General features: G+C 46.6%; 1 protein-coding gene across 6 annotated transcripts in view; it reads right to left on the bottom strand.

Annotated features, from left to right (window-relative positions):
- GATA3 (GATA binding protein 3) overlaps positions 1-16,880 on the bottom strand; it is a 31,531-nt gene that overhangs the window by 3,103 nt on the left and 11,548 nt on the right. For 3 of the 6 annotated variants that reach the window (XM_034764607.1, XM_034764600.1, XM_034764641.1), the window contains exons 3-5: positions 14,366-14,905; positions 10,030-10,175; positions 3,112-3,237 (exon numbers count right to left, since the gene is read on the bottom strand). In XM_034764607.1, the coding sequence (XP_034620498.1) occupies positions 3,112-3,237; positions 10,030-10,175; positions 14,366-14,905 (812 nt within the window). The remainder of the gene's footprint in view (positions 1-3,111; positions 3,238-10,029; positions 10,176-14,365; positions 14,906-16,880) is intronic. The other 3 variants (XM_034764624.1, XM_034764616.1, XM_034764631.1) reach the window with 3 other exon arrangements.

Genomic DNA, 16,880 nt, shown 5'->3' with positions numbered 1-16,880 from the left:
ATCTTGCTCAGACTGAAGACAGTGGGATTTTTGCCATTGACCTCAATGGTGCTCTGTGGCTGCAGCAGATTTAGTCATTATAATGCTCAGTTAATCTCCAGGAGTCCCTTTATCTGAGAAAGCACTTGAGGATCTCAGAAGGCGCCCTATAAATGTGAAATATTAGTAATTATTAATAGGATTGTTAATGGGTCCTATTAAAGTCAATAGGACATTTGCCAGTGACTTCAATAGACGCAGGAATGAGACTATTATTACTAACATCCTCCAGGCAATTGGGTTTGCTTTACCGGCAGGAATCTAGTGGAATCTTAAAAATAAATTAGCATAACTGGGAGGGTCAGGGAATAGCGTCAATATCCCAGCCCTGCTGTCATGCCAGCCTTGGAATTGGTCTCATTGGGTGTTTTCCCTACAGATCATTTGCAGGAGTGGGCTCTAAACAGACAACAATTTAAAGGTCTGAATAAAACTCATTAATAAAAACACGAAAATGCAAGAACAATAAAAAACGTATTCCATATATTTGATCCATTATATTCAGTGACTATTCCTCACAGTGCCCACACTAAAAGATGTTGAATGCTTCTTTGGACGGACAGGGGGCCTTAAATTCATACTGATCACCACAGCTTACTAGAGACTCATAGCACCGGTTAAGAATAGACTTATCTGATGAGACCCAGCGACGAACAGACTTCTGTCTCACCGCTCACTAGAAACTAGTGCTGGTTTGAAAACGCACATGGCCAGCTCCTCGGCCTGTGCAAACTGGTGTTCCTCCATCAACTTCAGTGATGTCCCTTTACAGCACTTGAGGATCTCTACACTTTCTTGTAAATATATTAGCCTCTAGAGGAAGCCTGTCCACCTGCCATAACCGGCCCCCTCTGTAGCAAAGTATTGACTGAAGGATTAGTCTGGTGCTATTCACAAGACAGTTAACACAATCTTATCGATCCTGCCTCCCAGAAAGACAGCAAAGGAGGTGGCCTCCGCTTGAAGGCGACTCAACAAAACTCCTAATGCTTTACAGCACATCATGGAAATCAGTCACCATACGGGATGCTGCCTTCCTGCCCTCTTCCTCACCACACTCCCAGGTATCTACTTTCACAGCCTGCCTTCTCCCACCTATGTTCCTTCTGGTTTGGTTTCTTTGCTGATATTCGCTTATCTCCCTAACCTCCACAACACTCTAGGGCCTTTGCAATCAGAGGCTCTTACATTGTCTGGGCAGGAGAAAGGTGTTAATAAATAAAACCTTGATCTTCCACCTCGCAGTCAAAGATCTTTAGATCTTGGGGGGAGGTGATATTTTCAAGTGAAAAGCAGTGCTGGGAGTTGCTACCTTCCCTTTCCCATCAGGGCTAAAGACAGAACTGCAACTGGACATCATCCATGAGAAAGAGGATCTTATTCATTAATGGCCAGTTTTGAAACTCTTGCTGATCAGTATCTTACTCCACCAGCAGTCCCATTTAAGCCAATGTATCCACTGAGAGCAAGATGCCACTCGAAAGGGTATCAGAATCTGGCCCATGTACTATAGCCGCCGCCGAGGTTGTTGTTGTCACCGGCTGAAGATGTTTTTAAAGAATGTGAAAGTGGTTCTAATCTGTTCAGCTTGAGTGATGTGCCCCATGTCACAAATTTCACAGCTGAATCTGAACTTCCCCAAAATTTGGATCTGGGGGGCGAGGAGGCCTGGATCAGGTCCACGACACACAGGATACATAGTCATAAAAAAATGAATGGGTGAGTGAACCTGCAAAAGCCAGATAGGTTTGGATAGGAACCCGAGATCCCTGCTACTTTCTGATCCCTCTTGGACTGGAAATACCACGGGACAGTTTAGTGCTTTCACGCCAGATTCCTGGAGCCAGCTGCCAATGGCCACTTTTTCAGTGACTTCAATAGGAAGAGGGTGGTGCCCTTCGTTCACTCCTTGAGACTGAAGGAGTGTGGAGATACGTGAAAACGAATGGGGAAAGTTAACCAAACTTTGTTCCATGTTCAATAAGGGAAGCATGGCTAGGCTTGGGCAAAGATCTTGGTCATTTTTTATTTTACCCAAACTGGTTCTCTCATCCCTAGAGACAAAACAGCTTGAATATTAAATGGAAATGACGACCCAGCTAATGCCCTCAGCTCCACTCAGCTCAGTATTTAAAGCAAACAACCACTCCAAAACAATGTGACATCAAAGCAAAGCAATTGTAAGTCTTTGCCTTCTTTCTTACGTTGTTATTTATTATTATTATTATTATTATTATTATGCCAGGTATGGAATGAATGTAACAGTGTCTATTATTAATTAAATAATAATAATAATAATAATAATAATAATAATAATAATAGTTGGTATAACTCTTCCCAGATCCCTTTAGATCTTTCCTTAGGGCATGCATCCCTGGTTTAGGTGCGCTGATTTCGCATGGAGCTGTTAGATTAAATCTACCAGACATTTCATTTCATTTCCCCTTCCCTTCCACAAGCAGCGCTTTAAAATTCACAGCACAGGTTTAGCAGAGTCTTCATCCCACTAACTAAATCAAATCCTCTTCATTTTAGGAATTGCGTGTACCATCCTGGGCAATTATAGCTACCTTTTTGAGTGGGGGGAGGGGGGTTGGGGAGAAGGACGCAAGGAGAGGCCTAAGAAATAATGGCCGGTGTGTTATTTTTGTCTTGAGTTCATATTTTCTCAAGGAACCGGACTTAGCATCCAAAGCATATCAGTTTGCAACATGGCATGTTGTCTTTTCTAGTGTGCGGAGTCCAACACAAAGTAGATAATAGCGCTCTCTGTTGATAAACTCCTCCTTTCTTGGCTTGCGCATGGTAAAGGTATATCGTTACTGATCTGTGGGCCTGTCTTATAAGGCTTCAAACCGGGTCCTGTTACATCAATTCTATTTTAATCAAAATCATTAAGGAGGGGACGGGGAGCGTTTCCTCATCCTGGCTAATGGTCTGATCCTGGCAGGTCCCAAAGGGATAAGTGGGTGTTCCGAACCTCTCAGGATTGGGGCCCTTTAAGTTCCGGAGAATTTTTAATGTACGTGCCTGAAACAGAAGCTTCCTGACGAGAGTTACAGTTACACTTACATTGTGCAGCTTGTAATAGAGCCCGCAGGCGTTACAGACAGGATCACCATTGGCATTTCTCCTCCACAGCGTGGTGGTGGTGGTCTGACAGTTTGCACAGGACGTGCCCGCCCGTCTTGCTGCAGACTGAGGTAAGGTGGGAGAAAAAAAAGCCCCCGTATTAAAAAGATTCAATCAGCAAAACCACGGAGCCAGCAAACAGAAACTGGACAAAACTACTGCACGTTGCTAAATGACTCATGAGAACAAATAGTAATTCCGAAAATCCCCAAGGTGCATTCATCCCAAATTATATAGGAACGGCACTGGGGGCCTACGGGAAGTGCCAAACCTCCAGAAGAAATCATCCCAAACTGCAGCTCTGGCAGATCCCGTTTCAAGAGGGGAAAACATTACTTAAATGCCATCAGGCTTTTCCATTTTAAAACTTTCAGGTGCCCGTGGGTCTGATTCTGCATTTAGGGCCCAAACTAACAACCACTGAAGTCAACGGAAAGCCTGGCGTTGACCGCCCTGGGTATTGGATCAGACCCTAAAGCACATTCAAAACTCGGACGTCACTGGGCGTTTTGGATGCGCAAAGAATGCAGGATCAGGCCCCAAATAAGGCTCCATCCTGTAGACTTCACTCACATTGACGCGCACAGAACTACTGCACAGGCTCCGTCTTGTAACTCATATTTCAGCTAAGGGTGGCAGCAGCTGACCTCTCAGTCACGTAATTTTAAGCCAAACGTTTCAGTTCATTTGAGTATTTATAGATCTGAAATAAGACTTCACCGTTTTATAGAAGCCATATAAGAAAAGGAAAAAAAGAACCATTTTCATTACCTGTAAAATAAGAATGTAGAAGGACATTTGGGAATGTACTCCCTCTTTTATACATATGTTATAATTAACAATCACAACTTTTACCATTTTGCTCCACTCCATCCATCTGCGATGGATAAACTGAGCTCCACTTTGTCATGGGTTAGGGTACGTCTACACTACCCACCGATTTGGCGGGTAGTGATCGATCTATCGGGGATCAATTTACCGCGTCTAGTGTAGATGCGATAAATCAATCCCCGATCGGTCTGCCGTCGACTCCTGTACTCCACTGTGGCGAGAGGCGGAAGCGAAGTCGACGGGGGAGAGGCGGCAGTCGACCCCGCGCCGTGAGGACGCGAGGTAAGTCGACCTAAGGTACATCAACTTCAGCTACACTATACTCATAGCTAAAGTTGCGTATCTTAGGTCGATTCCCCCCACCCAGTGTAGACCAGGCCTTAGGCTTTCAAATAAGATCTTTAAAGCCAAAGTCCTTTCTGCCCCTCACGAACATTAAATGGTTATTGGGCTCTGATTCCACACCTATTCATTGGCTTCAAAGGGACTACTCATGAACTCAAAGTTAAGCGTGTGCTTAAGTGCTTTGCTGGAGCTAGCACCGCTCAGCACCTTGAGGAATTGAGTTTTAATTCTCTTCTTTGTGCCACTAATCTAACCATTTACCCCACTACCCACTCCAGCTGCCTAACGCAGCACCTACAACATTTAAAAATCACTAAGTCTCTGGACACTGTACAACAAATCTAAAACACAAATGTGGACATTAGGGGTAGTGTTCACTTTAACTGTGAATTTCCTGGCTTTTGGTAGGTCATGTTACAACTTAAATAGTAATTAAATGTAGTGTGGGGAGTCAAGGGATGGGGGAGGGGCTGTTTTATTGGGCATTACATGTCCTTTGTTTATTGGCTGGTTAGGATTTTCATTATTTAGACAAAAAAAGTGTGAAACATAAAGTAAATACATACACACACAATAACCTGCTTAGAACACTCACCATGATCGAATACAAAGGGGATGCCACAATCTGGGCCAATGGGAGTTTAAGGTATGTCAGGAATGCAAGGATCAGGTCCTAGTTATGTATACAAAGTAGGCAAGATAGGCAGCAATTTGTCTGTGGTTCAAGCCATTTAATTTGATTTTAACTGTTAGTCTGCATGTGACGGGCTATAACTGGAAAAACACTTTGGGTGAAATCCTGGTCCTATTGACTTAAGGAGTCTTGAGGTCCTGAACCTAGACTTTGCTCAATGGAAACTCCCACAGACTAAAGAATCAAGCTCTGAGGACCTCATCTCAACCACTGAAAAGTTTCCAATTGGCTTTAGTGGGCTGTGGATTGGGCCCTAAATGTGCTAAAACTAACATGCAAACATTACATTTTCTGCCAAGTCCAGGCTCCCAAAAAAGAAAAGAGTGAAGCCAAGGTGGGATGCAAATATGGCTAGTGATCATGATAAAGGAAAGGGTAGTTTTGTTCTGATCTCATTAAGGAAAATGAGGATTAATTAAGAGATCTGACTGGCAAACTTTTAAACAGGGGAGCCCATGCAGAGTAGTGGTATGTTACACAACATGTGAAGTAAACAATCAGTTGCAGTCTAGGGCCTTGTCTACACTACAGGGGGAGATCGATCTAAGTTATTCAACTTCAGCTACGTGAATAGCGTAGCTGAAGTCGATGTACTTAGATCTACTTACCGCGGGGTCCACACTACGCAATGTCAACTGGAGACGCTCTCCCGTCGACTCCCCTTTCGCTTCTCATTCAGGTGGAGTACAGGAGTCGATAGGAGAGCGATCTGCGGACGATTTAGCAGGTCTTCACAGCAGGACTCGCTAAATCGACTGCCGATGCACCAATCGCCGCGCGTCGAACCCCCCAGTAAGTGTAGACAAGGCCTAGGATTATTTTCTAAATGTGGCAATTCTTTTTAGCCCATCATAACAGATTGTTCAATGCAAAAATTGCAAATAAATTAAATGTTAACACTCCAAATTGTTTCAAAAATTATGCCAGGTGTCTGCATGCTCTGAAGTGAGTATATTCAGATTTACAAAAATATGAACTGCAGACACATACTTGCTAGGCAAAGGGAAAGGCGTGTGCGTATGTGTGTGTGTGTGTGTGTGTTGATTTCTGATCCTGCAGTCCTTTCTTGGGCAAATCTAAAGCCCCAGTCCTGCAGATACTGAGGCACATGCTTAATTTCAAGCATATGAGGAATCCCACTGAAATCAATTCACGTTAAGCGTGTGTGTCAGCATTTGTGGGATCAGAGACGAAAACTGACATGCGGACTGATGCTTCAGTTTCTGCATAGGCTCATATCCCATCTCCAATGGCCGTTCCATGAGTAGAGCAGGAACAGCACCAGTCTCTAGGCTTTCAGTGGGAGTTTTACCCTCATCAGGCCTGAAGTATTGGGCCCCTGGGGATTTCTAAAACCAGTGATATTTGACTCAGCCCACGCAAGAGGAAATGTCTCCCTTGGAGACATTTTGCGGTTTTGTGCCCTATGCCACTGATGTTCACAATCAGTAATTCCACACGACACAAAAATCCTCATGGTAAATGTAATTTAAAGGCAAAAAAAAAAGAATTATTCTTGCACAATTATCTCTTTCTGAAAAGAAATGCTAAAAAATGATAGAACTAAGGGTCTTATCCCACTCCCATTAATGTCAATGAGAAAACTCCCACTGATTTCAATGGAAATGAGCAAGGCCAAAATTAGTTGTACATATTACAACTGGAGTGTGAGATCATCATGTAATGTCCTGCAGATACAAATTGCCCCTGGCAGAATGCACAACAACAATACTTTGCACTTATAGAGCATCTCCTGGGGGAGGATCTCAAAGCGCGTTTCCATTCACTAGTGAATCCAGCTTCACAGCTACTCTCTGAAACTAAGTAGATCTGGTTTTAGGCGCTATGGCCCACAAAGGTTTGATCCAACTCTCATCAATGAAGTCTGCATTGATTTTAGTCAGAGCTGGGTGGGGGTGTCCTATCTTTGCCTTCAATGGGCTGTAGATCAGACCCTCTGAAACGAGCCCAAGGTCATACAGGAAGCTTGCGGGAGCGAGAGAAATACATCCTAGATCCTGTGCCTTAACCACATGCCCAGCCTGTCTCTCTCACTCTCCTTTTGAAAGTTAGAACAGATCAAGTTGAGCCACAGACGCCTTTTTCTTTTTTAAATACATAATGAAATGCAAATATAAGTTACAGCTCTGTTGACATCTGCCGTCTTGGGGAAATTTGGCAAAAGCAATGTGGTGGTATCAGATGGAGGCAGAACGCTTACTTTGTTCAGTTTATATAGAAAAGGGAAAGGCAAAAATCTAGAAATCTAACATTTATATGTCACCAGTTAGTACAGACCGTGTTCAAACTGCAGGGACTTTTTTTGGGGAGGGAGGAAGACTACTTCATTTTAAGGGCACATCGCAGGATATATATATTTTTTTTGTAAGTGAAGCTTTGGGGTGATTCAGAGCATTCTTTGATGTGCAATCACACTTGCTTTGAGAGCACACCTTGCAGCTGCCTGGGGTTTTGTATGGGGGTTTTTTTTCAACCCCCTTCTCCTTCTAATACATTCAAACTCCTCAGTGTTTGGGTTGGGGAAGCAGAGCTGTTGTTTATGGGTTATCTCCAGTGCTCAGATATCCGGCAGCTTTTTCCTAGGAAGTTGGCTTTACACATGAAGAGAGAAAGAAAAAAAAAATAATAAAGACAGAAAAATGGGTGTGTTTAAGACAGGGGAATGGAGGGGGGGAGGAAGCTAGAGCTTCCCAAAATCAAAAGCCTACAAGCACTTCCCTCCCTAGAAAGCTTTTCCTTTTTCTAATAAGGGCAGGAAAGAGACTCCGTTAAGCAGGACCAACAGTTTCTTTTAAGGGAAAAGTTCATTGTAAGTCGTGGAGCAGTATTGCCTGTATTGTGCAGCATTTGAAAGAGAGAGGAGGATGTTCCGGGGAACTTACCCCTCCGTCCCCAAACCTACATGTCCAGTCGAAGACAACAGCATTTCTCCTTGCAGTGTTAGCTTTCCTCTGGTCATTTAGAACTTGAGCCCCAAAAAGATGTAGCATTTGCATATGTGAATAGTCCTATTCACTTCAACGGGACGAGTCACAGGCATAAAGTTAAGCAGGCGTTTCAGGCCTTGTCTACACTATGGAGGGGAGATCGATCTAAGTTACGCAACTTCAGCTATGTGAGTAACGTAGCTGACGTCGACGTACTTAGATCTATTTACCGCGGGGTCCACCCTACGCCATGTCGACTGGAGACGCTCTTCTGTCGACTCCCCTTGCGCTTCTCGTACAGGAGTCGATAGGAGAACGATCTGCGGTCAATTTAGCTGGTCTTCACTGGACCCACTAAACTGACCACAGATGCATCGATCGCTACATGTCGAACCCCCGATAAGTGTACACAAGGCCTTAGTGTTTGCAGGACTGGGGCCGTAGGTGCATGCGTAACTCTACTCATGTGAGTAATCCCACTGGAATCAATGGGACGAGTCACTTGAGCAAAACTACGCACATGCCCTGCAAAGACCCATTGGCTTACTCGCTGTGCATAAAGTTAAGCATGATTTGCAGGATAGAGGCCTAAGTGTTTGCAGGATCTGGGCTTTAAGGGGAGTTGTATTATTCTGTCAGTTAATTCTGCTGTTAAGTACCAGGGGGCAGGAATCACACTTTCCTCTGTGTTTTGAACAGCAGCCAGCATACTGTCAGCATTTTTAATAATAATAATGAGACTAAATGTTCCTTCATTCTAAACATGCAGTCACTTCCCAGGGAGGGAACACAATTTTGTCCCACTTTCCCCCTCCCTCCCCCGGCCTTGTTGCTTGCATGATCATTAGCCGTGCCTTCCAGACTTTTTGTGGCTTCCCAGGAAATTCACAGACAGATCACTGGGGATGCTAAACATATGATGTGTATTACAGTTACAAGACCTGAAACCATTATTTAATGGAATGAGGCATTTATTTAGGTGCCCTCTGAGGGGGCTGAGGCCCATGCTTAACTTTACACACACCATTCACTTCAGTGCCATTACTCACAGGTTCTGCCCTACACCCTGCGTCCTCGTTTATGCCCGTGGGTGTAAAACTCCTACCAGACCGGAACGGTAGCATTTTACACCCACGTTGCACTGATGCAAATGACTATGCCAGGGCGATGGAGGATGGGGCCCAAATTTAAGCCTGGGTGCAATCCTTTGTGAGATTGGGGCCTAATTTATGCAGGGTCGTGGAGGATTCTCCATCACTGACAATTTTTAAATCAAGAGCGGTTTTTTCTAAAAGATTTGCCCTGGGACTTCTTTTGGGGACGTTCACTGGTCTGTGTTTTCCAGGAGGTCAGACTAGATGATCGCTATGGCCCCTTCCAGCCTTAGACTCTAGGAATCTCTGATCTATCAGTGCCAGTTACCAAGGCGATCTGTCGTCCAATCAGCGGAAGTTGACCATAGTGGGCGACATGCTCCATCCTAAATACTGCAATAAATAAACTTGGAAACTCTTTTGAGTTCAAAAAGGGAGGGAAGGAAAGGATAAGTCCCTGTGTTCCTTTAAAACCCAACTGTCCCTGTAATCCCTCTTGGGTGGAGGAGAAAGAAACGCACAAATTTCCCCCATGAGGGTTTCAAATTTAAAAAAAAATGGGTTTCCAAATCTCACTCTTTCAAGGTGAGGCCTCTCAGACCTTGTGCTCTGCCACACTTCTCCTCCAGCCGCTATTCCCCACCCAAGACCCAGGTAAGACAATCAGCATCCCTTAAAGTAATTCCTATAGATAGAGATTTGTAAAGGCACAAATATAAAAAAAAAAATGGTACGTAACTTGGCAGGCACAGTGTAATGTGGGGGATGGGCTGAGAGTCTCTCTATAGCTCGTACTTTAAAACCCCTCTTCAGTACAGACTGACATGTCTGTGGGCTCTCCTGCCCTTTCCCTGCAGAAAGCTCGCCATCCTGGGCTGAGGAAATCAAACACAACAACGACAGAAAGTTAGTGCTGTCTGGCTCGAAGCTCCGGAAAGGGACTTACCAGCCTTCTCTTGGGCTTAATCAGGGGCCGGTTCTGCCCGTTCATTTTGTGATAGAGTCCACAGGCGTTACACAGATAATGCCCGGTGCCATCTCTCCTCCACAGGGGGGTTGAGGTAGCGCCACAGTTTACACACTCCCTGCCTTCTGGAAACAAGAGGGCACATAGTTCACTTATGGAAAGCAATGGGGGGGGGACAAGTGTGAAAGGCCTCCCTCTCCCCCAAGCATCGCCTTCCCCCAGGCCCTCTGCAAAGCTCTAGCCATCGCTTTGGGCAGGGCTGTTTGTTCATTATTTCACACACACGTTGTCGTTCTGGTGGCCAAACAAACCACAATCCCAAAGCTTTAGGGGCCCGATCCTTCCCCACCCTCCCCATAGGTGGAGGCAGGATCATCCCTTGCTTGTTTTGTCCGCGCTGCTGGAAACTGTTCACTAGCCTGCGCAGAGATCATTACAGTTAGCAAGGGAAATAAAGGGGGGGCCTGATCCTGCAGGACTGGCTAGCACCAGCTGCAATGAGTTACACGGGACTGCTTCTCCCACACACTAATATCCACAGGCGATCAAACCACAGGGGGCCCGGCCTGTAACCCTTCCTCACATTGGTAGCCCTTACCTAGGGAGCGGTTCCATTGCAATGAATGAAGCTAGTCCTGCCAGCAAAGACACTTTGAATAAAGGCTCCATAGAATTCCTAACTCCCTCTATCCCTGGCCTCGGCGGGCAGGTCAGAAGTTTTTGGTATATTCCAATGAGTTAGGGCATCAGCCAAATCGCATCGATTTGGCTTGACAACACCAATCGATCTTTAAAGACTGAATGAAAGCCCTAGCCCAGCCCCTGTGCTGCCTATGAGGAGTTCCTAGAGGGCTGTGTTTTCTTTTAAGTCAAGCAGCAAAGCAAACGCATCAGCAACCGGTTCAGTGAAGAGAGAGATTCGGTCGATTACTGGCGTAGTCAATTAACAGGGACCGTATTTCACTCGACTGGTGGAAAACAAACCGAAAACAAACTCAGATTCGGTGCCTCACCCGCAGAGGTGCTTTGTCACTCTCCTCTGTTGATGAGGCTTTTAATTAAGTCTTCCAACAGAGATACTTAGGGGATCCTGCAATGCACATATGGGGCCAGTGCCGTGGCTTTAAAATATTTTGTTTTCTCTCCTTCTTATCAACCTGCTTCCCAATTCCTTTCTTTCTCAAGCAGGGAGGGAAAGAGATTGTCAGCTGTCTACTGTTTTAATTCTGATCCCGTATTACTGCCATTTGTTTAACCTAAATAAGCAATACCTTTAATATTGCCCTGGCCTATAGTCTCCATTGCCTCCTTTATCCGCACCTAGCTAAAGTCAGGCTGAAATTGTGACAACAAACATTAGGCTTTGCTCCTGGCTTTGGTTCAGACAAACCATTTTTAAATCTAACCACACATCCCCAGAGCTTTCAATAATAAAATATCCTGGTGATTATGCTTATTAGTTTGGTTAAAGATGATCGCCTGCAAACTAATAAATGTGGCTCAGAGAGCAAAAACGAGGATGATCAAAGTTGATCACTGCACATAGAAGGGTTATGGCCCAAAGTTTACTTTTAGGCATTTGGGAACAGGAAATATATGGTTTTTTGCTACAGTCACAGGAGTGGTTTTTGTGCTAAGGGCTTTGTTGAACCAACCCAGCCACTAACAGTACACGACCCATCCTCCCGCACTGAAACAATTCATTTCCATTCGTTCTTTGAAAGAAAAGAAGAGCTCGTTTGTAAACCTCAGAGCTGCTTGCGAGCTGAGCCCCAGACTGCTTTAAAAGCCTTCGATTTCAAAACGAAACGCTTCGGGTTAATCATAAAGTAGGGGCCCGATCCTGCCATCCTAACAACAGAGTCAGAAAGGGGCAGGCGCTAGCCCGCGCTTGGGGGGGTGTGTGTGAAGGAGGTTCTGCCCCTGGGAAAAAGGCTGCGGGGTTCAGGTCCCCATAAGGCGCCCACCGAGAGCTCGGCTCAGGCAAGCCCACAGCCAAGGCGCGCCTGTTAGGATCTGATCGCGCCTAGCACGCCCCAGGGTAATTAACTCGCGCTCCTGCCTGGCTACACCGCGTTCTAAGGCCGTGTCGCCACGTTCCAGACAAATAAGCCGTCGCCTCCCGAGCCTGGCTCGAGCCCGGCCGGGCCCAGCCGTGGGGGGAAGCGTCGCGCTCCGCGGTTTGCTTGCGGAGAGGCCCCGCTGCAGGGGGAATGGGGAAGCGGGGTCTGTGGGAGCCAGGGGGGGTGGCTCGCGCTGTGTAGACACCCGGGTGACAAGAACCACAGCGTGACAACCTTAAACATGGCAGCAGCCACTTGCAAAGGGCTCCCCTTTCCCCCACCACCACGCTGCACTAAGGACACTCACTCCCTGAGCAGCCAGGCTGGACTGGGGGCCGCTGGCGCAGCGAGGACATGCTGCCGGTTGATTTGATTCACACCGTGCCTTTGGGGCCCATTACAATCCGTGCATTAAAGAAGAAGAAGAAGAAAAAAAAGAGGCATCCGCACCCTAACCACAAACTTCAACCGTTTTTCCAAAACGCTGCCGCCTGGCCTGCCTGTTGTAGAGCATTTGCAAACAGCAAAACCCCACAAAGGTAGCAGCCGTTTCTCCCTCCTTCACCTGCGACACCTCCAGTCCCTTTGCCCACCCACCTCCCCGGCTTCCCAACTAGCTGAGGTTGAAATGGCAACCCCACCACAAAGCCGGCGCTGCTTTTGGTGCTGCAAACCGCAGCTGTCTTTCTAGAAGTAACAGAGAGTGGCAGCAGGAAAACAAAAACAAACAAGCCAACAACAACAAGAAGCTTTGGAAATGACTGGCCGGGCGCACACACCGGGGAGGCGGTTTGCGGCACGGCCGCTGCTGCAAACGCCACCTCCCTACCATCTCCTGGGCACCCTCTTTCCTGAGCTGCCGGTCCGGGTCTTAGGGCTGGGGGCTCGCCTTTCAGAAAAGGTAGGAGGCGCATGGGCTGTCTAAAATCAAGACAAGAATGCACCGGACTTGGTTCCCTTCAGAGTCCATTTGTTTTCCTTCCCCCTTGATACACTGATCAGTTTGTTCCCCTTAACGCTGGACATCACCAGTAAGTTCCTCTTACTGTTCTATTCTCTTTCCCTCTCTTTTGTTTCACTCCATCTCTCTCTTTCTCTCTCTCTCACACACACACCCCGTCTGCTTTCATGTACAGAACATGCAGGTCTGGGGTTTTTTGTCACTCTAACCGCATCCGGACCCTATTAAAGTTCCTGGCGTTGGATAAACAATGCAACTGTCGCGTGCAGCAGTCTGAAAATAATTGGATTAGCTCGAACATATCAGCTAAATAGAGACAGTCCCTGCCCAGACAGTCAGAGTAAATGTCACCCTGGAAAAACCCTGAAAACTGATCGCGTTCATGCCAGGCAGCCCTGCAGCAGCCTCCACGGAAGGGGGGGTGGGAGCTTTGACTAATCGTCCCCTGCTGCACACAGAGGGAGAGAGCATGGAATATATTGGTTTTCAAAATCCTGCTCATGAAATCTTTGGGAGTGAGACCCCAGCCGCACAGTCTAAACAAAACTCCCTTTGCAGAATGCTTTCCCAACGCTGCTACAAACTGGCGTCTGGGGGGGCTGGGACTGGACAGTGGGCTCTTTGGGGTGGATAAATCCGAGCTGCTCTGTTTGCCTCTTTGCCCAGTAAATCACTGGACAGATATATACCCGTCAGGGTCCTGTGACAGCTCCCCGGAAAACAAAATAAAGCTGAAGTCCCCTGTTGTCCCAGGCCACTTCAAGCACACCAGTTACAGAGCCCCTGGTTTTAGCAGCTTTGGGGTGGATTGGGGGCTGCAAAAGGGACTGGTACAATTCCTTCTGGTTCTCCTCCTTGCTGGAAGCAAGGAAGGGCCAGGGCATCACCCAGATTCATGTAGACAAACTGGTAGGTGGATTCGCTGCCCTCGAATTAATCTCGGGATGCAAACTTCGGCTGGGACTTTTCATAGCCTTTACCCCTGACTATGTGGCAGGGCAGCTGTGATGCCCCCCCCCCCCCTTCACACACACACCTTTGTTTTATTACAAAGTCCTGTTGCACATGGCTTCTCACCCTCCTCTCCTAGCTCAGTGTTTCTTGTGGTGGGAGGGGAGCTGATCTGGCCCGTAGGGAGGCCAATATAATATGCCCCGGAGGAGATTGAAAACACCTTCTCCAGGGGCTGAGTTTGAGAGAAGGAGTGTGTCTGCAGGCCTGCGCATGTAGGTTCAGGGCCTCTCCATATTTCCCCTCCCTACCCCGGGGGTTAATAATCCAAGAACCCTACCTGTACTGGAGCGGGCTTTTGGTCTTGATTTGCACCCAAAGCCGGTAGGCGAGCCCCCTAGGAGGCTGCTGGGGGGGAAGAGTCCAGAGCCATATTCTGGGACGTAGGGCGGGTAGGTGGTGATGGGGTGGTGAGCGGAAGAGGAGGCCCCTCCTAGCGATGCCATGGTACTGCGGGAGTGAGAGGACTCCAGCTTCATGGTGTCAGCCAGAGACACCTGGTACTTGATGCATTCCTTCTCGTCCTGCCGGCTGGAGCCGGTGGATCCCGGGGTGGAGATGGAGGGATCCGGGGAGACATCTTTGGGAGGGGTCGGAGGGAAGGTGAAAAGGTGCGGACTGGAGTGGCCGGCTGATAAAGCGGAGGAGGAAGCCGGCGGGTAGACGGAGAGGGGTCCCGGAGAGCTGTGATGGATCGAGGTCTTGGAGAAGGGACTCAGGTTCCAAGGAGACGCACTGTGGTGGCCCCCTAGGGGTTTGCTCCCGTCCAGCCAAGGGAGAGATCCGTGAAGAAGCGGTGGGCGACACACCTGGCTCCCTGCTAGGAGAGAACAGAAGCAGGCCAGGTTACACTCCCTCAGGGATGGGCCAGCACATGCAGGACCCCCAGGCGAGCTCTCTTCCTCACCCCATCTCAGCCCTCCTGGTGCTAACCTCAAGAAACAGCTCGCACAGCGCTCTGCTCCCGGGTGTCAAACCAGGAGAGAAAAGTGCAGCAGCTAGGGAACCAAGAGCTATGAACCCGCTGGCCTGAGCAAAACTGAGCGTAGAGCCCCGATCCTGAACTGTAGTGTCCCCTCCCCAGGCCGTTTGGCTAAAAGCAAGAGGCTAGAAGTAAAAGCTATTATCGGATCGAGGCCCAGAGTGGTGCTCAGGTGTGGTTGGCTGGAGGGCAAAAGGGAGTCAAATCTTCGGATATTACTTATGGATTTGTCAAGCCGTTATTAAATTTCCCTCTCCAATCAATCGTACAAGGCCTCTCCGGTGAAGATCCCACATGAAACTGCCAACCCTCCAAGGAGAATCAATTCTTGCTAGTTTTGAGCTATTATTGGGTTCTTCATTCCCTGCACTTAAGTAACCATGAACTACGAGACACGGAGATATTCTGTCCGCAAGAAGAGAGCCAGGAGAAGACACTGATGTGTTAATAACTTTTTTTTTTTCACCATTAGTCTGTTTTCGCACATGGACTTGTGTGTGTTCGACCCAGACAGCTTTATAAGGCTAATATCATACACACACAGTGTCACTGGTCTCAAAAGATCTTTACATTAGATATGTTCAAACCTTATCTTAAAATATACAGCTAGACTTCTTAATATTGCACTGGATTTTTGCAGCTGACATTTATCCTTTTATGTGACTGCAAAAAAGAAAAAAAGAAAAGAAAAAAACCTTAATGAAATTGACATTTTTAAAAAATATCTTAAGACGGAAAACATATTGAATCCGAGGAGAGCAGCCAAATTATGCTTCTTGTGATATTTCTAACGATATATTGATCTCCACGGAGGCATTCAGATCTATTGTGATCATTCTAAAAATAGAAAGCTACAGAGATCGAAATAGATGCAGATATGTGGAGACACCAATAGCTAGCTGGAATGATAGATAGTCTCTCTCTCGATGTATGATCTCTGTGCATGTGTCTTATCATGTTAGCCATTTGAGAACAATACTGAAAGTCAATGTGCTAAAGGAAGGGGAGGTGGGTTAAATGAACACGAAGGGTCAAAATTCATTATCTTATCCAGGAAGTAACGTAGTAAATAATATTCAGGCTACATCCGAGAGACCGCATTTCCACTTTCTGCTGATAAATTGGGGCGGGGGGGGGGGGATAAAAGTTGCTGATCCTTAACAATTATTATTTTACAGACTCTAAAAGCAGAACAATGCATTTACTGAACAGCGAGTAATGCTTAGCGGCTCACTCAACAAGTAGGTGAGGTCCTGTGCGCAGATCAGTGAATCCGGACTTGCTCCGATGCCCAAACGGTCATCCCTTTCCATTCAATTTTGGTTTATTTTAGGATGTTTTTTTTTCCTAACTTATTTCAAACCTAGGGCTTCTGCAGCGTGGGATCGCTCCCAGGCTCTCGAGGTTATGCCCTGCTTTTTAATCCGAAAGAAAACTCCAGCGCTACAGTTTTATCGCTTGAATTATTCTTTTTAAACAGGGGGCAGGAGAAGATTCATCCTGAAATGGATTTAGGCCCCGTAAAAACAGTCCATGTGTCTCCTCGGTATAGCTGTGTATGAAGCTATGTGTTTGAATTATGATATAGATCGTAAATTCACATTCTATACGGCTACATACATAATTACATGTATGTGGTGTATCAGAACGCAACACGAGATGTCTAAGTATATGTACAGTAATATATAAAACACACTGTCATGCGGCACAAGGTTAGAAAGCCAGTCTTTAATATCAAATGTATTATTTTCCCATCCAGGGTTAATTTAACATCCCAGCCGTGAATACACACATATATCGCTATGCCATCTCT

This window comes from Trachemys scripta, chromosome 1 (genome assembly GCF_013100865.1).
Source record: "Trachemys scripta elegans isolate TJP31775 chromosome 1, CAS_Tse_1.0, whole genome shotgun sequence".
NCBI lineage: Eukaryota > Metazoa > Chordata > Testudines > Emydidae > Trachemys > Trachemys scripta.
This window is presented reverse-complemented; position numbering and strand designations above follow the sequence as displayed.